We start from the raw sequence: 24,365 nt of genomic DNA, 5'->3' as shown, positions 1-24,365 counted from the left end.
ACAGTAATGTTTAGGTACTGTTGGTGGACAGTAATGTTTAGGTACTGTTGGTTGACAGTAATGTTTAGGTACTGTTGGTTGACAGTAATGTTTAGGTACTGTTGGTGGACAGTAATGTTTAGGTACTGTTGGTTGACAGTAATGTTTAGATACTGTTGGTTGACAGTAATGTTTAGGTACTGTTGGTGGACAGTAATGTTTAGGTACTGTTGGTTGACAGTAATGTTTAGGTATTGTTGGTTGACGGTAATGTTTAGGTATTCTTGGTTGACAGTAATGTTTAGGTACTGTTGGTGGACAGTAATGTTTAGGTACTGTTGGTGGACAGTAATGTTTAGGTACTGTTGGTTGACAGTAATGTTTAGATACTGTTGGTTGACAGTAATGTTTAGGTACTGTTGGTGGACAGTAATGTTTAGGTACTGTTGGTTGACAGTAATGTTTAGGTACTGTTGGTTGACAGTAATGTTTAGATAAAGCAGATTAACAGGAATGTTCAGGGTTTTTATAAAGTGTTGCACCGTTCCTAAACCAAATATTGCACCGTTTCTAGGTCAAGTGTTACACCATATTAAGTCAAATGCTGTACTGTTCCCAAGTCATAAGTTGTACCGTTCCTAACTCAAACATTATAATTATATATCATACTCTTACCGTGTAGGGAACACCTAGTAGAGGAGCACTCTACTTGGTGTTGAGGTCACACCAAGTAGAGGAGCACTCTACTTGGTGTTGAGGTCACACCAAGTAGAGGAGCACTCTACTTGGTGTTGAGGTCACACCAAGTAGAGTGGTGCGACCTCATCACCTCTTGATCACTCTACTTGATCACGAGGTGGTTGATCTGGAGGACCTGGAGAGTGTGACGATGATCAGCTCCAGTGAGTACTGACGTAACCATATTTATGACTCAAGATGAGCACACCGGGCAGTTGAGAGAAAGAGTGTCTTCACTGCACTGGTTGTCAGTGTACGTGAGTCTATCACTGCCTGTGCTTCATACACTTGCTCAGTGCCCCTCTCCCTTCATAATGAATTTCCCAGTACCTCATGCACCGTCCTCTCCCACCTTCCTCTGCCCCTCATTTTCTCTCTGTGTCGTCTTGGTTTCTATCAAACCAGAGTCGATAAAATTCTCTGTTTGCCAGCTTATGATTGGTAGTTAACCCATAGTGTCCACAGCATGAGGGAACGATGTCCAAGTCAGTGGTTATAATATCTAATATGTCTCCACGTCTTCTAGTGAGTGTCCCAGTGTTCCAGTAGTGTTCCAGAAGTATTCTACAAGTATTCCAGTGAGTCTGGAATACTTCAAAAACCACTGGAATTTATGAAGCACATCTGGAATGCGTCTATCACTTCTGGAGTATCACCAGCACACCTAGTGATATTCTCAAGAATACCTGGACTGTATATGGCGTCTACCAGCTACAGGGAACAGAGTGACTGGTAATGGAGGGACTATTGTAAATGTCTCTCTCTTGCCTCATCTACGACCAGCTCCACGAGTCGTCACCAATGTTTACTTCTCGAAACATTCCCGCCAATATATTTCCTCAGTAAAACAATGCGCCTTTACCACGAGCAATATCCTCACACTACAAGTGATCAAACGGCAGCAGTCTGGAACAGACAGCTGCACCTTCGTAGACAGTGAATTGACAGTAATGTAGGTGGTGTAGAAGAGACAGCAGCAGGTGGTGTAGAAGAGACAGCAGCAGGTGGTGGAGAGACAGTAATGTAGGTGGTGTAGAAGAGACAGCAGCAGGTGGTGTAGAAGAGACAGCAGCAGGTGGTGTTGAAGAGACAGCAGCAGGTGGTGTAGAAGAGACAGCAGCAGGTGGTGGAGAGACAGTAATGTAGGTGGTGTAGAAGAGACAGCAGCAGGTGGTGTAGAAGAGACAACAGCAGGTGGTGGAGAGACAGTAATGTAGGTGGTGTAGAAGAGACAGCAGCAGGTGGTGGGGAGACAGTAATGTAGGTGGTGTAGAAGAGACAGCAGCAGGTGGTGGAGAGACAGTTGGAGCGGGAGAAAATATACAAATGGAGGAGGAGGAGGAGGAGGAGGAGGAGCAGGGGGGGGGGGGGCAGGAAACTTACACAATTCCATTACTGGAGGGAGCACAAGAGGTGAGTGTGTCCGCATCCTCAGGGAGGCCCTCGAGATGGACCACTGCGGTAAGTTTGCCTCTCAATACACTCCAACTCTCATACTTGCCACGTCGCTAGAGTTCATTTCCAGGCTTTTGTGTGTCGTAATACACTTGTGGCGGTGTCGACCCCGAGGGCGGCTCCCTGCAGCGGTGGGGGACGGACGGTGACGTACCGCACACCGTCTACTGCTTCCAGGGGACGGTGGAGCAGCAGGTGGCGGGGACAGACGGGATTACGGACGGTGAGGTATTAGGAAGGTGGCTTTCCTCTCTTTTAAGTCTTCAGTTTATGACGAGTTTTTATGCAAAACAGTATACAGCTTATATTATTTATAAAAAATTCAAACAATTGTGTTTTTTTCCTTAAATTGGTAAAAATATATTTTCTAAATTTAATTCGGCAGTTTTTTCCCGTTTTCCATACAATATATTTATTTCATAATATTTGGAAGGGCAGAAGGACTGGAAGAATTGGAGGCCAGACACTAAGAACAGAGTGAACATCTCAGCAGTAACTGTTTGTTACCCTCAGACGTTCCTCTTGACGTGCAGTGTGTGTGTGTACTCTGATACTTGTACTCACATAATTGTTCTTGCGGGGATTGAGCTTCGGCTTTCTGGTCCCGCCTCTCAACTGTCAATCAACTGGTGTACAGGTTCCTGAGCCTATTGGGCTCTATCATATCTACATTTAAAACTGTGTATGGAGTCAGCCTCCACCACATTACTGCCTAATGCATTCCATTTGTTAACTACTCTGACACTGAAAAAATCTTTCTGATGTCTCTTTTGCTCATTTGGGTATTCAGTGTCCACCTGTGTTCCTTTATTCCTTTACCACCTGTGCTAAATAATCTCTCTTTCTCTACCCTGTCAATTCCATTGAGAATCTTGTAGGTGGTGATCATGTCTCTCCTAACTCTTGTGTCTTCTAGTGACATGAGATTTAATTTCAAAAGTCTTTTCTCGCAGCTCATGACCGTTAGCTCAGGTACTAGTCTGGAGGCGTACCTCTGAACGTTCTCTAACTCCGTCTTGTGCTTGACTAAGAACGGACTCCACGCTGGAGCTGCATACTCCAGGACTGGTCTGGCATATGCAGTATACAAGGCCTCAAATGATTCCTTACACAAGTTGCTAAAGGCAGTTCTTATGTTGGCCAACCGAGCATACGCCGCTGATGATATCCTCATGATGTGGGCTTCACGGGACAGGTCCGGTGTGATGTCAACACCTGTACATGTCAGGTCGCCAGTGAGCCCGGGTCATGTCAGGTCACGTAGATCCTTCTTCCTGATTCATGAAGTACTTCATCTCCCAAATGGTACCTTGTATCTGGCCTCCTGCTCCCTACACTTATCTTCATTAGTTTACACTTGCCTGAGTTAAACTAACAATCCTTTGTTGGACCATTCCTTCAGTTTACCCAGGTCATCTATAGCCTCTTGGTGTCCTTCTTTGTCTTAAGCCTTCTCATAATTTGTGCACCGTCACCAAACATTGAGAGGAATGAGTCTGTAGCCTCTGGGAGATCACTGACATATATCATTAACAGTATGGGTCTGAGTACAGAACCTGTGGCACTCCGCTGGTGACATCACGCCATTCTGGTCTCACTCCTCACAGTAACTTTGTGTTCTGTTGCTTAGGTATTACGGTGTGTGTTTGTGTGTACTCATCTAGTTGTGCTTGCTCTGGCTCTTTAGTCCCGCCTCTCAACTGTCAATCAACTGGTGTACAGATTCCTGAGCCTACTGGGCTCTATCATATCTACACTTGAAACAGTGTATGGAGTCAGCCTCCACCGCATCACTGCCTAATGCATTCCACCTGTTAACTACTCTGACACTGAAAAAGTTCTTTCTAACGTTCCTGTGGCTCATTTGGGTACTCAGTTTCCACCTGTGTCCCCTTGTTCGCGTACCCCTCATGTTAAACAGGTTACCCTTATCTACCTTATCAATGCCTCTGAGAATTTTGTAGGTAGTGATCATGTCTCCCCTTACTCATCTGTGTGTGTGGGGGGGGGAGGGGGAGGGCGTGCATGTGTATGTATCTGTCCTGTTTGTGTGAACGTTGAGTTTTGTGTAACTCTTCTACATGAATGTTCTGTATGCGTGTATGTGTATTGTCTGTACGTGTTCCAAAAAATCTTGTTCCAAACTTTCTGATATAAATTATGCCACAAAATTTCGAGTTCGCCTTTGTTTTTCGCTTAAAATTTGAGACGGTAATTCCTCATCGGGTGTTTAATTATCGGGATGAGCAATAACCATGGGACGCCATAATGGCTTTTGGGGTTATGAGAATGTCACTCTCCTCAGGGTTAAGGCTTTTGTGTTTTCACAGAATGGAGAGATTTAAAAAGACGAGCAAATATGCACTCGGGAACCCGGGTCATGTCAGGTCGCCTGGGAACCCTTAAATCATTATTGTTGGCTCCTGTTCACCCAGGGGAGCCGGTCGGCCGAGTGGACAGCACGCTGGATTTGTTATCCTGTTGTCCTGGGTTCGATCCCAGGCGCCGGCGAGAAACAATGGGCAGAGTTTTTTTCACCCTATGCCCCTGTTACCTAGCAGTAAAATAGGTACCTGGGTGTTAGTCAGCTGTCACGGGCTGCTTCCTGGGGGTGGAGGCCTGGTCGAGGACCGGGCCGCGGGGACACTAAAGCCCCGAAATCATCTCAAGATAACCTCAAGATAACCCAGCAGTAATTGGGAAGGCGGGAGTAAAGGGACTGACAAGTTGTGATCCAGGGGAAACACTAGCAGATAAGGCTTATCATGGGCTATGGGAAAACAGAAAAACAAAGATGGGAAGATGTAGGTATACGTTGATGTGTTGGTGGTAATGTTAGAGGGGTGACAGGGGAGCTGCTGGGTGCTACTAGTAGTCTTCACAATACACTACTCCCTTCTTAGTCTCATGGTGGTAATGTTAGAGGGGTGACAGGGGAGCTGCTGGGTGCTACTAGTAGTCTTCACAATACACTACTCCCTTCTTAGTCTCATGGTGGTAATGTTAGAGGGTGACAGGGGAGCTGCTGGGTGCTACTAGTAGTCTTCACAATACACTACTCCCTTCTTAGTCTCATGGTGGTAATGTTAGAGGGTGACAGGGGAGCTGCTGGGTGCTACTAGTAGTCTTCACACTACACTACTCCCTTCTTAGTCTCATGGTGGTAATGTTCGAGGGTGACAGGGGAGCTGCTGGGTGCTACTAGCAGTCTTCACACTACACTACTCCCTTCTTAGTCTCATGGCTCGCTTATCTACTGCCAGCGACATTCACCTCAACGATTTCAGATATTTTATCCTCAGTAATAAGATGGTTGGTATTAACCTGTCTGGCTTTGTCACTGTGGTGACTACTGTGGTGACCACTGTGGTGACCACTGTGGTGACCACTGTGGTGACCACTGTGGTGACCACTGTAGTGACCACTGTGGTCACCACAGGTACAGCTTGGGGAGGTCAAAGCTTGAGGTTGAAGCCCCCACGACTGAAGAGCCTCAGCCAAAGCTTCCAGGCTCCAAACACCAAAGACTCGGGACAAAACTTCTCGACCAAAATCGTCCAGGAATGAAATATTTCAGAGCCAAATACTCTGGCCCAAATATTAGTGTTGAGAGCGTCCACAGCCAAAACGTTTTATGCTAAAACATGTCAAGAAAACACCTTCCAGGCTCACACATTTTTGGCCAAATACAGTTCCTGGAGAAAACATTTAATAGTCAAAACATTTGGCAGTGGAACGCCTCAAGTCCAAAATATTACAATGAAAATGTTTAGCTGCCGTGTTTCCTGCGGCAACCCGCAGTCAATTATTATATGCAAAGTCATTACCATCTAATTACCACACACGGACCAACCCCAGACCCGGCAGCAGCAGGACTCTTATTACCCCTCAGACCCAGACCCGGCAGCAGCAGGACTCTCCTTACCCCTCAGACCCAGACCCGGCAGCAGCAGGACTCTCCTTACCCCTCAGACCCAGACCCGGCAGCAGCAGGACTCTCCTTATCCCTCAGACCCAGACCCGGCAGCAGCAGGACTCTCCTTACCCCTCAGACCCAGACCCGGCAGCAGCAGGACTCTCCTTATCCCTCAGACCCAGACCCGGCAGCAGCAGGACTCTCCTTACCCCTCTGTGGCGGACACCAACACTGTTAGTCTTATCCAAGTGTTCGTGGGCTGACTGTCCTTCTTCAGCAGGCAACCCACAACAGTTACCTATGTCACGGGTACCTATTTACTGCTAGGTGAACAGAGCTATTAGGTGAAAAGAAACATGCCCACCCGTCTCCGTCCCGTAGTTCTAACCCGAGGACACTCCAACGGCGCTGAAGATAGAACAGAACAATGGGATGTAAAGGGGGGAAAGGGAGATGTAATGGGGAAGGGACATGGTGATGGGAGAGGGAGGGTGTGATGGGAAGGAGAGGGAGGGAGGGAGGGAGGGGTAATGGGAGGGGGGGAGGGAGGGAGGGAGGGGTGATGGGGCAGGAGCAACAGGTTCCAACAGTAAACAGAGAGGGCCGCCTCTCGTGTAAGAGCGCCGTTGGCGGCAGTAATGCAGCCGTCTCCTCTATCGATTCCCGCCCCGACTGAGAGCTACGGATTACCCCACCACCAGCGACCCTGCCCTCTGCCTGCCCACCACCAGCGACCCTGCCCTCTGTCTGCCCACCACCAGCGACCTTGCCCTCTGCCTGCCCACCACCAGCGACCCTGCCCTCTGCCTGCCCACCACCAGCCACCCTGCCCTTGCCCACCACCAGCGACAATGCCCTCTGCCTGCCCACCAGCGACCCTGCCCTCTGCCTGCCCACCAGCGACCCTGCCCTCTGCCTGCCCACCAGCGACCCTGCCCTCTGCCTGCCCACCACCAGCCACCCTGCCCTCTGCCTGCCCACCACCAGCGACCCTGCCCTCTGCCTGCCCACCACTAGCCACCCTGCCCTCTGCCTGCCCACCACCAGCCACCCTGCCCTCTGCCTGCCCACCAGCAGCGACCCTGCCCTCTGCCTGCCCACCACCAGCCACCCTGCCCTCTGCCTGCCCACCACCAGCCACCCTGCCCTCTGCCTGCCCACCACCACCAGCCACCCTGCCCTCTGCCTGCCCACCACCAGCCACCCTGCCCTCTACCTGCCCACCAGCAGCGACCCTGCCCTCTGCCTGCCCACCAGCAGCGACCCTGCCCTCTGCCTGCCCACCAGCAGCGACCCTGCCCTCTGCCTGCCCACCACCAGCAGCGACCCTGCCCTCTGCCTGCCCACAACCAGCGACCCTGCCCTCTGCCTGCCCACCACCAGCGACCCTGCCCTCTGCCTGCCCACCACCAGCAGCGACCCTGCCCTCTGCCTGCCCACCACCAGCAGCGACCCTGCCCTCTGCCTACCCACCACCACCAGCGACCCTGCCCTCCGCCTGCCCACCACCAGCCACCCTGCCCACTGCCTGCCCACCACCAGCGACCCTGCCCTCTGCCTGCCCACCACCAGCCACCCTGCCCTCTGCCTGCCCACCACCACCAGCCACCCTGCCCTCTGCCTGCCCACCACCAGCCACCCTGCCCTCCGCCTGCCCACCACCAGCCACCCTGCCCTCTGCCTGCCCACCACCAGCGACCCTGCCCTCTGCCTGCCCACCACCAGCGACCCTGCCCTCTGCCTGCCCACCACCAGCCACCCTGCCCTCTGCCTGCCCACCACCACCAGCCACCCTGCCCTCTGCCTGCCCACCACCACCAGCCACCCTGCCCTCTGCCTGCCCACCACCACCAGCCACCCTGCCCTCTGCCTGCCCACCACCACCAGCCACTCTGCCCTCTGCCTGCCCACCACCAGCCACCCTGCCCTCTGCCTGGCCACCACCAGCCACCCTGCCCTCTGCCTGCCCACCACCAGCTACCCTGCCCTCTGCCTGCCCACCACCAGCCACCCTGCCCTCTGCCTGCCCACCACCACCAGCCACCCTGCCCTCTGCCTGCCCACCACCAGCCACCCTGCCTGCCCACCACCAGCCACCCTGCCCTCTGCCTGCCCACCACCAGCTACCCTGCCCTCTGCCTGTTAACCACCAGCCACCCTGCCCTCTGCCTGCCCACCACCAGCCACCCTGCCCTCTGCCTGCCCACCACCAGCGACCCTGCCGTCTGCCTGCCCACCACCAGCCACCCTGCCCTCTGCCTGCCCACCACCAGCCACCCTGCCCTCTGCCTGCCCACCAGCAGTTACCCTGCCCTCTGCCTGCCCACCAGCAGCTACCCTGCCCTCTGCCTGCCCACCACCAGCGACCCTGCCCTCTGCCTGTTAACCACCAGCCACCCTGCCCTCTGCCTGCCCACCACCAGCCACCCTGCCCTCTGCCTGCCCACCACCACCAGCCACCCTGCCCTCTGCCTGCCCACCACCAGCCACCCTGCCTGCCCACCACCAGCCACCCTGCCCTCTGCCTGCCCACCACCAGCTACCCTGCCCTCTGCCTGTTAACCACCAGCCACCCTGCCCTCTGCCTGCCCACCACCAGCCACCCTGCCCTCTGCCTGCCCACCACCAGCGACCCTGCCGTCTGCCTGCCCACCACCAGCCACCCTGCACTCTGCCTGCCCACCACCAGCCACCCTGCCCTCTGCCTGCCCACCAGCAGTTACCCTGCCCTCTGCCTGCCCACCAGCAGCTACCCTGCCCTCTGCCTGCCCACCACCAGCGACCCTGCCCTCTGCCCGCCCACTAGCAGCTACCCTGCCCTCTGCCTGCCCACCACCAGCGACCCTGCCCTCTGCCTGCCCACCAGCAGCTACCCTGCCCTCTGCCTGCCCACCACCAGCGACCCTGCCCTCTGCCTGCCCACCAGCAGCTACCCTGCCCTCTGCCTGCACACCACCAGCGACCCTGCCCTCTGCCTGCCCACTAGCAGCTACCCTGCCCTCTGCCTGCCCACCACCAGCCACCCTGCCCTCTGCCTGCCCACCACCAGCCACCCTGCCCTCTGCCTGCCCACCACCAGCCACCCTGCCCTCTGCTTGCCTGTAACTACTTCCTCTTTCATGCCATTCACTTCTACTACCCACGACATGCTTGCCTTGTTCTACCGCAATCCACCACCACCAACCATCGTCACCACCATCACCACCACCAACCATCGTCACCACCATCACCACCACCACCAACCATCGTCACCACCATCACCACCACCAACCATCGTCACCACCATCACCACCACCAACCATCGTCACCACCATCACCACCACCAACCATCGTCACCACCATTACCACCACCACCAACCATCGTCACCACCATTACCACCACCAACCATCGTCACCACCTCCACCACCACCAACTATCGTCACCACCATCACCACCACCAACCACCGTCACCACCATCACCACCATCACCACCACCAACCATCGTCACCACCACCACCACCACCAACCATCGTCACAACCTCCACCACCACCAACCATCGTCACCACCACCAACCATCGTCACCACCACCACCACCACCACCAACCATCGTCACCACCACCACCACCAACCACCGTCACCACCATCACCACCACCAACCATCGTCACCACCACAAAGACAGCCTGCAGAAAACCAGTGGTATAAATTGATATGGGTGTTTCATTAGCAGTGACAAAGAGAATACTTAAACAAATATCTAATGAAAATCTCACCGACCTAACAAATTCTCAAAGACCTGAAAGTTGTAGCATTAAATATTATGATAGATATCGTGAGGAGACATTCACATATGGGACTAATAGAACAAGAACCCGGCAATGTGATGTTATAGTGGCCAGAATACGCCTGGGATATAGAAGTATCTGGCAGCTTTCTCAAAACCCAAATGTCGAGTACACAATGTGTCAACTTTGTGAAAGAGAAAACATGCATTCTCTTGAACATTATATTGTAGAATGTCCCATATTGACTGACTTTCGCCCTCCTGGGCTAAGGTATGCTGAACTCTGTAGTTACTATATGAGTACTGGAACACTTGATGATATATTGGACTTGTATCCAAGATTGACCATGTAATGTATCAATCATACAATGTATACATATGATGTAACTATATAACCTGAGCTTGTAAAAGCACCTTCATCACCTTCAGTGATTAAGTGCTTAATTGCACACTAGTTTCTCTATCAGCTATCTCACCTTGTCAGAGTAAAAGAGACAAATCCCGTCACCACCACCACCACCACCGTCACCACCACCGTCACCACCACCACCACCACCACCACCACCACCACCACCACCGTCACCACCACCACCACCACCGTCACCACCACCACCACCACCACCACCACCGTCACCACCACCACCACCGTCACCACCACCACCACCGTCACCACCACCACCACCACCACCACCACCACCACCACCACCACCGTCACCACCACCACCACCGTCACCACCACCACCACCACCACCACCACCACCGTCACCACCACCACCACCACCACCACCACCGTCACCACCACCACCACCACCACCACCACCACCACCACCACCACCACCACCACCACCGTCACCACCACCACCACCACCACCACCACCGTCACCACCACCACCACCACCGTCACCACCACCGTCACCACCACCGTCACCACCATTACCACCACCACAACAAACACCACTCACAAGTCACCGCTCACTAATTACTGAGTGGAAACAACGTGACTGCAAAAACAATTTTAAAAGTTGTTTTTGTTTCGTAGTGGAGGGGGTGGGGGGGGTGGGGGGGGGGATTATAACAGGTTAGAGGGTAGAGAGTAGAGACTAAGGGGGTAGAGGGTAGAGGGTAGAGGGTAGAGAGTAGAGACTAAGGGGGTAGAGGGTAGAGGGTATAGAGACTAGAGGCTATCTTGAGATGATTTCGGGGCTTTAGTGTCCCCGCGGCCCGGTCCTCGACCAGGCCTCCACCCCCAGGAAGCAGCCCGTGACAGCTGACTAAAACCCAGGTACCTATTTTACTGCTAGGTAACAGGGGCATAGGGTGAAAGAAACTCTGTCCATTGTTTCTCGCCGGCGCCTGGGATCGAACCCAGGATCACAAGTCCAGCGTGCTGTCCGCTCGGCCGACCGGCTCCCTTAGGGTAGCGCGCAGGGTAGCGGGTACTTCCTACAAAATGATGGCTAGAGAGTAGAGGCTCAAAGTTAGTTACTGATCAACCAGGCTGTGATTCATACGTCAGGCTGCGAGCAGCCGCGTCCAACAGCCTGGTTGAGCAGTTCAGCAACGAGGAGGCCTGATCGAGGACCGGGCCGAGGGGACGTTGAGCCCTGGAATCCCCGCAAGGTAACCACAAGGTTAGGACTAACAGGAATGATAAGGAATGTGAATAATGAATGAGAGAGACGTGAAGGTGGAAGGAACAACGCGGAATGTGTAGAGTGAATAATGATATACAACAGATATAAGATATCTCAGAAGTACAGGAGATACTGAGAGGAAACACAGCATATGAGATACTGATACTGAGGTACATGAGATACTGAGACAATACTACACTAACAAACAATCAAAGAGATACAGAGACTACAGTTACCCGCCTCACTCAACAACCTAACCAATCCTGATTTGTTCCTCCATCAGTTCTCAATATATTGAGCTGTTCCTTAATCATTAGCACGAACTGTGAATCATTAGCACGAACTGTGAATCAGACTGCACGAACTGTGAATCAGACTGCACGAACTGTGAATCAGACTGCACGAACTGTGAATCAGACTGCACGAACTGTGAATCAGACTGCACGAACTGTGAATCATTAGCACGAACTGTGAATCAGACTGCACGAACTGTGAATCAGACTGCACGAACTGTGAATCAGACTGCACGAACTGTGAATCATTAGCACGAACTGTGAATCAGACTGCACGAACTGTGAATCAGACTGTACGAACTGTGAATCAGACTGCACGAACTGTGAATCAGACTGCACGAACTGTGAATCAGACTGCACGAACTGTGAATCAGACTGCACGAACTGTGAATCAGACTGCACGAACTGTGAATCAGACTGCACGAACTGTGAATCAGACTGCACGAACTGTGAATCAGACTGCACGAACTGTGAATCAGACTGCACGAACTGTGAATCAGACTGCACGAACTGTGAATCAGACTGCACGAACTGTGAATCAGACTGCACGAACTGTGAATCAGACTGCACGAACTATGAATCAGACTGCACGAACTGTGAATCAGACTGCACGAACTGTGAATCAGACTGCACGAACTGTGAATCAGACTGCACGAACTGTGAATCAGACTGCACGAACTGTGAATCAGACTGCACGAACTGTGAATCAGACTGCACGAACTGTGAATCAGACTGCACGAACTGTGAATCAGACTGCACGAACTATGAATCAGACTGCACGAACTGTGAATCAGACTGCACGAACTGTGAATCAGACTGCACGAACTATGAATCAGACTGCACGAACTGTGAATCAGACTGCACGAACTGTGAATCAGACTGCACGAACTGTGAATCAGACTGCACGAACTGTGAATCAGACTGCACGAACTGTGAATCAGACTGCACGAACTGTGAATCAGACTGCACGAACTGTGAATCAGACTGCACGAACTGTGAATCACACTGCACGAACTGTGAATCACACTGCACGAACTGTGAATCAGACTGCACGAACTATGAATCAGACTGCACGAACTGTGAATCAGACTGCACGAACTATGAATCAGACTGCACGAACTATGAATCAGACTGCACGAATCATGGCACGTCAATACACGAACATTAACTGCAAGTACGACTTTTATAAAGTTACCAATCACGGGCCGTCTACCGCCCCTCACTCACCGCTAACTACGCCAACTCATCAAAGTATAACAAAATTAAATACATTCTTACTGATGCAGAGACGTGGAGGCGCAACAATACCCTTAGTAAGACATTCTTATTAAAAACTTAATGTTTACAACCACTTGAATTGAGTCCGAGATTAAGTCAATGTATAAAGTTACTCTTGACTTATCTCTGAAGCACTCGAGAATATCTGCTGTGAGGAACACGTTATCAGAGACACTTAATTGACCTACACACTTCACCGTGAGTGAGGGAGGGGTATGAGGCAACATGTGAGGTGAATGAGGGAGAATGAGGCAACATGTGAGGTAAATGAGGAAAAATAAGGTCAACAACCAGAGGTCAACAACCAGAGGTCAACAACCCGAGGTCAACAACCAGAGGTCAACAACCAGAGGTCAACAACCAGAGGTCAACAACCCGAGGTCAACAACCCGAGGTCAACAACCAGAGGTCAACAACCCGAGGTCAACAACCCGAGGTCAACAACCCGAGGTCAACAACCAGAGGTCAACAACCCGAGGTCAACAACCCGAGGTCAACAACCCGAGGTCAACAACCAGAGGTCAACAACCCGAGGTCAACAACCAGAGATCAACAACCCGAGGTCAACAACCCGAGGTCAACAACCAGAGGTCAACAACCCGAGGTCAACAACCCGAGGTCAACAACCCGAGGTCAACAAGTAGAGGTCAACAACCCGAGGTCAACAACCCGAGGTCAACAACCCGAGGTCAACAACCAGAGGTCAACAACCCGAGGTCAACAACCAGAGGTCAACAACCCGAGGTCAACAACCAGAGGTCAACAACCAGAGGTCAACAACCCGAGGTCAACAACCAGAGGACAACAACCCGAGGTCAACAACCAGAGGTCAACAATCCGAGGTCAACAACCAGAGGTCAACAACCCGAGGTCAACAACCAGAGGTCAACAACCCGAGGTCAACAACCAGAGGTCAACAACCCGAGGTCAACAACCAGAGGTCAACAACCCGAGGTCAACAACCAGAGGTCAACAACCCGAGGTCAACAACCAGAGGTCAACAACCCGAGGTCAACAACCCGAGGTCAACAACCAGAGGTCAACAACCAGAGGTCAACAACCCGAGGTCAACAACCAGAGGTCAACAACCCAAGGTCAACAACCCGAGGTCAACAACCCGAGGTCAACAACCCGAGGTCAACAACCAGAGGTCAACAACCAGAGGTCAACAACCCGAGGTCAACAACCAGAGGTCAACAACCAGACGTCAACAACCCGAGGTCAACAACCCTAGGTCAACAACCAGAGGTCAACAACCAGAGGTCAACAAACCCGAGGTCAACAACCAGAGGTCAACAACCCGAGGTCAACAACCCGAGGTCAACAACCCGAGGTCAACAACCCGAGGTCAACAACCAGAGGTCAACAACCAGAGGTCAACAACCCGAGGTCAACAACCAGAGGTCAACAACCAGAGGTCAACAACCCGAGGTCAACAAACAGAGGTCAACAACCCGAGGTCAACAATCAGAGGTCAACAACCCGAGGTCAACAACCAGAGGTCAACAACCAGAGGTCAACTACCCAAGGTCAACAACTCGAGGTCAACAACCCGAGGTCAACAACCCGAGGTTAACAACCCGAGGTCATATCCCAAGGTCAACAACCCGAGGCCAACAACCTGAGGTCAACAACCCGAGGTCAACAACCCGAGGTCAACAACCGAAGGTCAACAACCCGAGGCCAAAAACCCAAGGTCAACAACCCGAGGTCAACAACCTGAGGTCAACAACGCGAGGCCAACAACATGAGGTCAACAACCCGAGGTCAACAACCTGAGGTCAACAACCAGAGGTCAACAACCCAAGGCCAACAACCCAAGGTCAACAACCCGAGGTCAACAACCCGAGGTCAACAACCCGAGGTCAACAACCCGAGGCCAACCACCCAAGGTCAACAACCCGAGGTCAACAACCAGGGGTCAACAACCAGAGGTCAACAACCCGAGGCCAACAACCCAAGGTCAACAACCCGAGGTCAACAACCCGAGGTCAACAACCCGAGGTCAACAACCAGAGGTCAACAGCCCGAGGTCAACAACCAGAGGTCAATAACAAGAGGTCAACAGCCCGAGGTCAACAACCAGAGGTCAACAACCAGAGGTCAACAGCCCGAGGTCAGCAACCAGAGGTCAACAGCCCGAGGTCAACAACCAGAGGTTAATAACCCGAGGTCAACAGCCCGAGGTCAACAACCCGAGGTCAACAACCCGAGGCCAACAACCCAAGGTCAACAACCCGAGGTCAACAACCAGGGGTTAACAACCAGAGGTCAACAACCCGAGGCCAACAACCCAAGGTCAACAACCCGAGGTCAACAACCCGAGGTCAACAACCCGAGGTCAACAACCAGAGGTCAACAGCCCGAGGTCAACAACCAGAGGTCAATAACAAGAGGTCAACAGCCCGAGGTCAACAACCAGAGGTCAACAACCAGAGGTCAACAGCCCGAGGTCAACAACCAGAGGTCAACAGCCCGAGGTCAACAACCAGAGGTTAACAACCCGAGGTCAACAGCCCGAGGTCAACAACCAGAGGTCAACAACCAGAGGTCAACAACCCGAGGTCAACAACCAGAGGTCAACAACCCGAGGTCATCAACCTGAGGTCAACAACCCGAGGTCAAAAACCCGAGGTCAACAACCCAGAGGTCAACAACCCGAGATCAACAATCCGAGGTCATCAACCCGAGGTCAACAACCCAGAGGTCAACAACCCGAGGTCAACTACCAGAGGTCAACAACCCGAAGTCAACAACCCGAGGTCAACAACCCGAGGTCAACAACCAGAGGTCAACAACCCGGGGTCAACAACCCGAGGTCAACTACACAAGGTCAACAACTCGAGGTCAACAACCCGAGGTCAACAACCCGAGGTCAACATCCCAAGGTCAACAACCCGAGGTCAACAACCCGAGGTCAACAACCCGAAGTTAACTACCCAAGGTCAACAACCCGAGGTCAGCAGCCCGAAGTCAACAACCCGAGATCAACAATCAGAGGTCAACAACCCGAGGTCAACAACCCGAAGTCGACAACCAAAGGGCAACAACCCGAGGTCAACAACCCGAGGTCAACAACCAGAGGTCAACAACCAGAGGTAGGATTCCGTCCTCTGCCTCTGGGGGGCGTGGACGTCGGGCTCTGGCTGCCAGTAGCTGTTTGTCGCTGACTGGTGGTGGTTGCTCGTTGCTGCGGGGCGCCAGCTGACTGAGGCGGAGGTCAGCAATATGGCGGCGGCTGGTGGTGGCCGCATCCGCCGTGTGAATACTGCTCGGCTGGAGTTCTCTGCACCGGTGGATTGGGAACTAGTGGCGGCTGCGCTTTTGGATGTCCTTCAGGTGGATGTTAAAGATCTCCTTGGTCTCGAGAAATTTTCTCCCACTCGCGTGGCGGTGACGTTTGCCACGTCACCTGGATACGAGCGGTTTGTGGGGTGTTGGAACGAGCGGACGACTCCCCTTCCTCATTCGGCTGTGTCTGTGACTGTCTCTGATCCGTGGGGTCCACTGACCTTTGTGAGTGTGCACGGGGTACCTGTTACGTTTCCAGAGGTGGAGCTTTCTTCTGTGTTTACGAGGTATGGTATGGTGTTGCGTCATCGGTACAACTTGTTTAGTGCCGGGCGGCTGCGGGGCCTCCGGCTGGGTACTCGCACGCTGCATATGCGCCTCACGGAGCCCATCCCCTCCAAGGTTATGTGCTGTGGTCTTCCGTTCCGGGTTTTCTATCCAGGGCAGGCCCGCACGTGCTTCCGCTGTGGGGAGGAGGGCCATGACGCTGCCCAGTGTGAGATTCCTCGACTGGAGACTGCTTCTGTATTCAGTGTGGGGGATTTTCCCCCCCTCCGTGAGGATGGTGCATCCCTGGCTGGTCCTCGGCGTGGGGGTGTGAATGGTGGGGCACCTGTGACTGTTGTGCCTGGTGGTGCACCTGCGACTGTTGTGCCTGGTGGTGCACCTGCGACTGGTGTGCCTGGTGGTGCACCTGCGACTGGTGTGCCTGGTGGTGCACCTGCGACTGTTGTGCCTGGTGGTGCACCTGCGACTGGTGTGCCTGGTGGTGCACCTGCGACTGCTGTGCCTGGTGGTGCAACTGCGACTGTTGTGCCTGGTGGTGCACCTGCGACTGCTGTGCCTGGTGGTGCACCTGCGACTGCTGTGCCTGGTGGTGCACCTGCGACTGCTGTGCCTGGTGGTGCACCTGCGACTGCTGTGCCTGGTGGTGCACCTGCGACTGCTGTGCCTGGTGGTGCACCTGCGACTGCTGTGCCTGGTGGTGCACCTGCGTCTGCTGTGCCTGGTGGTGCACCTGCGTCGGCTGTGCCTGGTGGTGCACTTGCGACTGCTGTGCCTGGTGGTGCACTTGCGACTGCTGTGCCTGGTGGTGCACCTGCGACTGCTGTACCTGGTGGTGCACCTGCGCCTGTTGTGCCTGGTGGTGCACCTGCGACTGTTGTGCCTGGTGGTGCACCTGCGACTGTTGTGCCTGGTGGTGCACCTGCGACTGCTGTGCCTGGTGGTGCACCTGCGACTGATGTGCCTGCTGGTTCGTCTGTGCCTATCGTGTCTTCTGTGCCAGCTGTGGTGGAGGACGTGGCTGCTCCTGATTCCCGTCTTCTCCTTCCGGTGGATGTGGAGGTGCATCCTGTTCCTGGTGCTTCGTTGGTGAATGGGCGAGGTGTTGGGAGTGTCGTCTCGGTGCCTCCCGTTGTAGGCGATGCTTTCACTGAGGGTGATGGGAGTGTCGTCGTTGGTGCCGGCGTTCCTGTTGCATGCATTGCGAGTCCGCCTACTGCTCCCCCTGCGGGTGCGTGCCATGAGGGGGCGTTGACCTCCCATGCTCCTCGCCGGAAGCGCGTTGCGGGGGCGCGCTCACGCAGTCGAGAGCCCCCTGGCAAACGGATTGAGGCTTCGCGGAGTTGTGCCTTGGGTGGTGCCCCCCCTCCTCCTCCTAATTCTCCTGTGTCTGATATGGATTCCGGAAGTGATGCAGTGCCGGTTGGCAGCAAGAATTCCTCGTCGGTGGTGGACGTTGGTGATACCTGGTCAGTGGCAGCGGGGTCTCGGCGTGCTTCGCTGGGTGATGCCGGCACTGTCCGCCTCCTGCGGGATCAGAGGCCAGGCATTATGGTGGATTCCCCGACGGTGGAACGGCGGCAGTTTGAGCCTCAGGATGCTGACGGCGCCTCTGCAGTGGGTGGCTCTGTGCCCTCTGGTGGTCCTGGAGGGGCTGGGGGTCATTAATAGGTTCGATGGCGCCTGCTATTGTTTGTGCGTCTTTGAATGTTCGTGGTCTGATTGCTTTGGCGGTCCAATTGGGCCTTGTGGATGTGCTTCGGGAGCAGCGGGTGGATGTGGCTCTGATCCAAGAGCACAATGTTCGGGATGTGTCTGTGTTGCAGGGGCTGTGTGCTGAGTATCATGTTGTGCTGAACCCGCCGAGGACGTCCTTTGGGGGAACGCTGATGTTGTTTTCGCGGAGGGCATCCATTTCCGTGCTTCACACGGAAATGGATGAAGATGGGCGGGTCTTGTTTGTTCGGGCTGAGTATTTGGGGGTTGTGATTCCGTTCTTGACAGTGTACGCCCCTTCTGGGGTGGCGCATCGTCAGGACCGGGAGCTGTTTTTTCGGGAGGGGCTTTTGCCATACCTGCGGCATGATACGCGGGATTTGATCTTTGGGGGGATTTTAATTGTGTTACGAGTGTGAGGGATTGCTCTAGTGCTCACCCTCGGAATGTTTCGGCCGCTTTAATTGAGGTTTTGCGTGCGTGCGGGTTTCGCGATGCGGCTGTTTTGTGTGGCGGCTCGTTGGAGTATACCTTCGCTGCGCGTGGGGCGAGTTCTAGGTTGGATAGGTTCTATGTTTCTGGTGGGGAGTGTTCGGTTTTTGATTTTCGCACGGTCCCGGTGGCTTTCTCGGATCATTGTATGGTGGTTGTACGGGTTGGTGTCCGGAGTCAGGTGCGGGTGGGGCCTGGGTGGTGGAAACTCAATTGTCGGTTATTGCGTTGTCCACGTATTTGTGCGCAGTTTCGGGCCTGGTGGGTTGGCATCGTTGCCCGGAGGGCTGATTTCTCCTCTTTGTTCGTTTGGTGGGAGTGGTGTAAGGTGGAGTGTCGGAGGTTTTTTGGGATTGTTGCTAAGCGGGAGGCTGCCGGGAGGTTTGGTCTGCTGCGGTTCCTTCAGGCGCGTTTGTCTTCTTTATATGTGCGGTTGAATGCTGGGGTTGACTGCTTTAGTGAGATTGCTGAGTGTAAGGAGCGTATTTGTGATTTGCGTGCGGTGTTGGCTGACGGTGTTCGCGTGCGTGCTCGTGTCGCTGAGCGGGTGGATGGGGAGAGGCTCTCTCCCTTTCTTTTAGGGAGGGAGAAGGCTGCTAGGGGTTCCGTTCTTCTCCAGGGCCTTCGGCGGCCTGATGGGTCTGTGCTTTCTAGCACAGAGGGTGTTCTGCTTACCGCACGGCGGGAGTTGGAGGCCCTCTATGGGGAGGTGCATGGTGATAGTGTGCTCGCGGGTTCCTTTTTGGACAGGTGCTTTCCCGGTTTGTCGCGCTCGGAGTGTGCCCGGTTGGTGCAGGATGTTTCCACGGTGGAGCTCCTGGAGGTGGTTCGGTCGTTTCGTTCTGGGAGAGTGCCGGGTGCGGATGGCCTGCCCATTGAGTTCTACCTTACCTTTTGGGATGTGCTGGGGGGGGTGATTTTGGAAGTGGTGCAGGCGTGTTTGCGTTTGGGTGCTCTGCCTGATTCCTTCTGTGACGGGATCGTGCGGCTACTCCCGAAGCCGGGCGATTTGCAGTTGTTTTCCAATTGGAGGCCTATTACGCTCTTAAATGTTGATTATAAAATTCTTTCTAAGGTTTTAGCGCGTCGATGTCGGGGTGTCGTTGCGTCGGTGGTCTCTATGGAGCAATTTTGTGGTGTGCCTGGCCGTGCCCTGATGCATTGCAATGCCTTACTTCGTGACGTGCTTCTCTATGCGTCCGAGTATCGGCTTTCGGCGGCTATGATCAGCTTGGACTGGTCCAAGGCCTTTGATCGGGTGTCTTTAGAGTTTGTTTTTAGTGCTATGGAGAGGCTTGGGTTTCCGGTGGTGTTTGTGGGGTGGATCCGTTTGTTGTATGTCCGGAGTCGCAGTCGCGTTTGTGTGAATGGGTTTTTTAGCTCATTTTTTCCTATTTGCCGTTCCGTTCGTCAGGGGTGTCCCATGTCCATGCTTTTGTATGTGATTTTTCAGGAACCTCTTTTTCGGGCAGTGAAAGCGTGTTCCTTGATCGTGCCTCCTTGTCTGCCGTCCGGTCTCCGGCTACCCGTTTGCGGGTATGCTGACGACACCATTCTATTTGTAGCTTTGGAGGGTTCTGTTGAAGCTGTCCAGGACGTTCTCCTGCGGTTTGAGTCCGCTACGGGGGCCGTTCTTAATCGGGCGAAGTCGGGGTTGATGGGGATCGGTGAGTGGGCCTCCCGCCTGGTGTGGGATAGGTCGTGGTTTCCGGTGGTCTCCTCGATTCGGGTTCTTGGGATTACTTGGTTTGCCTCCTATGATCGCTCCTTGGAGTGGAATTGGGGTGCTGTCTCTCGGTCGGTTGGTGTTGCAGTTGGCCTTTTGTCGCGTCGTCCCTTGACGATTTATCAGAGGGGACTGCTTGTTGCGTGTAAGGTCTTGTCGCGTGTCTGGTTTGTGGCTCGATGTTTCCCGTTGGATCGTCGGAAGGCCTTGAGTTTGGAGAGTGTGGTGTATAGATATGTATGGTGTGGGCGTTATCAACCGGTGCGCCGTTCGACGTTGGTGTTAGGGGTGAGAGAGGGGGGTGTTGGCATTCCTGACGTTTTCACGAAGGCCAAGGCCCTCTTCTGGGTCTCGTTGCGTCGGGGGCTGGCTCTCGGTGGGGGGTTGAATACGCTGGGTGTGTTTTTCTGCTCGCTTCGCTTCAGTTTTTTGGTTGATTTGGGGGTTTGTCAGGAGGTGGCCTTGGTTACCCCCCCTGTTTATTCTTGGGCCGTGGGGATTCTTCGGGAGCTCTGCCGCCATCCTGGGTTTCTGTCTTTCTCGTGCAAGGCTGTGTATGGGGTGTTGTTGCCCCGGGTGCGGCCTCGAGTGGAGGGCTTGTTCCCGTGTTGGGATTGGGGTGGTATCTGGTCGTGTTTGGGGGCACGGTTCTTGGCGCCTCAGCAGCGTGAATTGCTGTTTCGGGTTCTGCATTTGTCGCTGGCGACAAATGAGCGGTTGTGTATGCTTGGCTTGCGTGATTCTGGGGCGTGTGTTCACTGTGGTTTATGTGAATCGCAGGTGCATGTATTTTATTTTTGTGTCCGGTTACAGGGGTTGGTGGACTGGTTTCGGGATGTCCTGGAGGTGTTTTGTGGTCCGGGTTGTCGGGGTGATGTTTTGCAGTTTTTGTTTTTGTATTTTCCGGCTTATCCGCAGCGGGTGCGTAATACATTGTGTGTTTTGGTTGCTGATTATGTGTTTTGTGTGTGGGTTGGGAGGCGGGAGGGTTTTGGGATCGCCCGAATTTTAGGATTTTTACGGGGGCGCATGCGGTTTACCTGGTGGTGGTTGCAGCGCGCTTTTCCGGAGGAGTTTGGTCGGTGGTTCACAGATGCCTATGTTCGTGGGGTTGCCTTTGGGTCGGCGGGTGCCTTGGTGGCAAGGTGATGTTCTCGGCTTGGGTGGGGTTGGGGTGTTGATGGGGGGGTTTAGAGGGGTTGGGGGGTTTCGGGGTTTGCTTTGCTATGTGCTCCCTTTCCGCTTCTTGGGGTGTCCTTGGCGGGGGTTGCGTGTGTTTGTGTGTCTCCCCCCTTGAGATGCTGCTGCTCCTGTGTGTGTGTGTGGTGTGTTTTCCGTACCTCCGGGTGCCGGTTGTGTCCGTATGCGTGTGGGTGTGTGGTTTTGAGGGGGGTTTTGGCTCCTGCGTGGGCCTGGGTTTTCTGCTGTACTGTTTTCTACTGTTCCTTTTGTGGCCGTGTTTCGCTTTGGCCTGTAACCCTTTATTTTGCGTGCTTGGGTGCAGTGTGGTGTGCCGTGGTGGTGTGGGTGGTATGAGTGTGTTTGTCTGGTTGTTTAGAGTGTGTTTAGTGTGCGTGTACATAATTTCTTCTTATTTAGTGTATATCATTTTCCTGGGTAGCGCGTGTATGATCCTATGCTCCTTTGTTCTTCTGTGTGTGTGGTAGGCGTGGTTTTGTGCACGTGATTCTATATCCACGTCTGTGTATGTTTATGTTATTGGTTCCAGGTGTGTTTCAATGTTATTTATGTACTTTATTGTTAATTTATTTTTCATGTAATTTTCTTGGCCATGTTCTGTGTTGCTATGTAGATATGAACTGTTTAGCCTATTGTTTCCATGTACTGTTTTAGCACTTATTTCCCTGTACTGTTTAGCCCATTGCTTCAATACGTTTTCATTTTGTTCAGCGCTTGTGTTTGTTTTGCGGTTACTGTTATTGTTTAGTGTACAGACTGTTTATTCCTGTGTACTGTTACTTCATTGGTGTACGTGATGTGTACAGGTTTGCGTTGTTTTGTGTGTTCTTGTAATTTGTGTAATTTATAAAAATAAAAAAAAATAAAAAAAACTGTGAATCACACTGCACGAACTGTGAATCAGACTGCACGAACTGTGAATCAGACTGCACGAACTGTGAATCAGACTGCACGAACTATGAATCACACTGCACGAACTGTGAATCAGACTGCACGAACTGTGAATCACACTGCACGAACTGTGAATCAGACTGCACGAACTGTGAATCACACTGCACGAACTGTGAATCAGACTGCACGAACTGTGAATCACACTGCACGAACTGTGAATCAGACTGCACGAACTGTGAATCAGACTGCACGAACTGTGAATCAGACTGCACGAACTGTGAATCACACTGCACGAACTGTGAATCAGACTGCACGAACTATGAATCAGACTGCACGAACTGTGAATCAGACTGCACGAACTGTGAATCAGACTGCACGAACTATGAATCAGACTGCACGAACTATGAATCAGACTGCACGAATCATGGCACGTCAATACACGAACATTAACTGCAAGTACGACTTTTATAAAGTTACCAATCACGGGCCGTCTACCGCCCCTCACTCACCGCTAACTACGCCAACTCATCAAAGTATAACAAAATTAAATACATTCTTACTGATGCAGAGACGTGGAGGCGCAACAATACCCTTAGTAAGACATTCTTATTAAAAACTTAATGTTTACAACCACTTGAATTGAGTCCGAGATTAAGTCAATGTATAAAGTTACTCTTGACTTATCTCTGAAGCACTCGAGAATATCTGCTGTGAGGAACACGTTATCAGAGACACTTAATTGACCTACACACTTCACCGTGAGTGAGGGAGGGGTATGAGGCAACATGTGAGGTGAATGAGGGAGAATGAGGCAACATGTGAGGTAAATGAGGAAAAATAAGGTCAACAACCAGAGGTCAACAACCAGAGGTCAACAACCCGAGGTCAACAACCAGAGGTCAACAACCAGAGGTCAACAACCAGAGGTCAACAACCCGAGGTCAACAACCCGAGGTCAACAACCAGAGGTCAACAACCCGAGGTCAACAACCCGAGGTCAACAACCCGAGGTCAACAACCAGAGGTCAACAACCCGAGGTCAACAACCCGAGGTCAACAACCCGAGGTCAACAACCAGAGGTCAACAACCCGAGGTCAACAACCAGAGATCAACAACCCGAGGTCAACAACCCGAGGTCAACAACCAGAGGTCAACAACCCGAGGTCAACAACCCGAGGTCAACAACCCGAGGTCAACAAGTAGAGGTCAACAACCCGAGGTCAACAACCCGAGGTCAACAACCCGAGGTCAACAACCAGAGGTCAACAACCCGAGGTCAACAACCAGAGGTCAACAACCCGAGGTCAACAACCAGAGGTCAACAACCAGAGGTCAACAACCCGAGGTCAACAACCAGAGGACAACAACCCGAGGTCAACAACCAGAGGTCAACAATCCGAGGTCAACAACCAGAGGTCAACAACCCGAGGTCAACAACCAGAGGTCAACAACCCGAGGTCAACAACCAGAGGTCAACAACCCGAGGTCAACAACCAGAGGTCAACAACCCGAGGTCAACAACCAGAGGTCAACAACCCGAGGTCAACAACCAGAGGTCAACAACCCGAGGTCAACAACCCGAGGTCAACAACCAGAGGTCAACAACCAGAGGTCAACAACCCGAGGTCAACAACCAGAGGTCAACAACCCAAGGTCAACAACCCGAGGTCAACAACCCGAGGTCAACAACCCGAGGTCAACAACCAG

At 53.0% G+C, this 24,365-nt stretch overlaps 2 protein-coding genes across 2 annotated transcripts; both read left to right on the top strand.

Annotated features, from left to right (window-relative positions):
• The first annotated feature begins 3,347 nt into the window (after positions 1–3,347).
• On the top strand, positions 3,348–13,109 carry LOC123747546 (SUMO-interacting motif-containing protein 1-like). Its single transcript, XM_069330790.1, has 3 exons — positions 3,348–3,407; positions 6,105–6,321; positions 11,965–13,109. The coding sequence occupies exons 1-3, from the start codon at positions 3,348–3,350 to the stop codon at positions 13,107–13,109; spliced, it is 1,422 nt and encodes a 473-aa protein (XP_069186891.1).
• A 1,694-nt stretch (positions 13,110–14,803) lies between these two features.
• On the top strand, positions 14,804–16,158 carry LOC138368242 (autotransporter adhesin BpaC-like). Its single transcript, XM_069330789.1, has 2 exons — positions 14,804–15,522; positions 15,633–16,158. Exons 1-2 carry the CDS (start codon positions 14,804–14,806, stop codon positions 16,156–16,158), a joined length of 1,245 nt encoding a protein of 414 aa, XP_069186890.1.
• The last annotated feature ends 8,207 nt before the right edge of the window (positions 16,159–24,365 follow it).

Source organism: Procambarus clarkii, chromosome 24 (assembly GCF_040958095.1).
Source record: "Procambarus clarkii isolate CNS0578487 chromosome 24, FALCON_Pclarkii_2.0, whole genome shotgun sequence".
In the NCBI taxonomy this organism is placed as follows: domain Eukaryota; kingdom Metazoa; phylum Arthropoda; class Malacostraca; order Decapoda; family Cambaridae; genus Procambarus; species Procambarus clarkii.
This window is presented reverse-complemented; position numbering and strand designations above follow the sequence as displayed.

What these genes read in the sequence shown, in the direction of transcription:
- LOC123747546 (XM_069330790.1), top strand. Translation starts at nt 3,348, where the DNA reads ATGTGGGCTTCACGGGACAGGTCCGGTGTGATGTCAACACCTGTACAT. An exon ending in CTGTACATGTCAGGTCGCCA is followed by an intron (nt 3,408 to 6,104) that starts GTGAGCCCGGGT and finishes CTTACCCCTCAG; the next exon opens with ACCCAGACCCGGCAGCAGCA. An exon ending in CTGTGGCGGACACCAACACT is followed by an intron (nt 6,322 to 11,964) that starts GTTAGTCTTATC and finishes ACTGTGAATCAG; the next exon opens with ACTGCACGAACTGTGAATCA.
- LOC138368242 (XM_069330789.1), top strand. Translation starts at nt 14,804, where the DNA reads ATGAGGTCAACAACCCGAGGTCAACAACCTGAGGTCAACAACCAGAGG. An exon ending in CCCGAGGTCAACAACCAGAG is followed by an intron (nt 15,523 to 15,632) that starts GTCAACAGCCCG and finishes GTCAACAACCAG; the next exon opens with AGGTCAACAACCCGAGGTCA.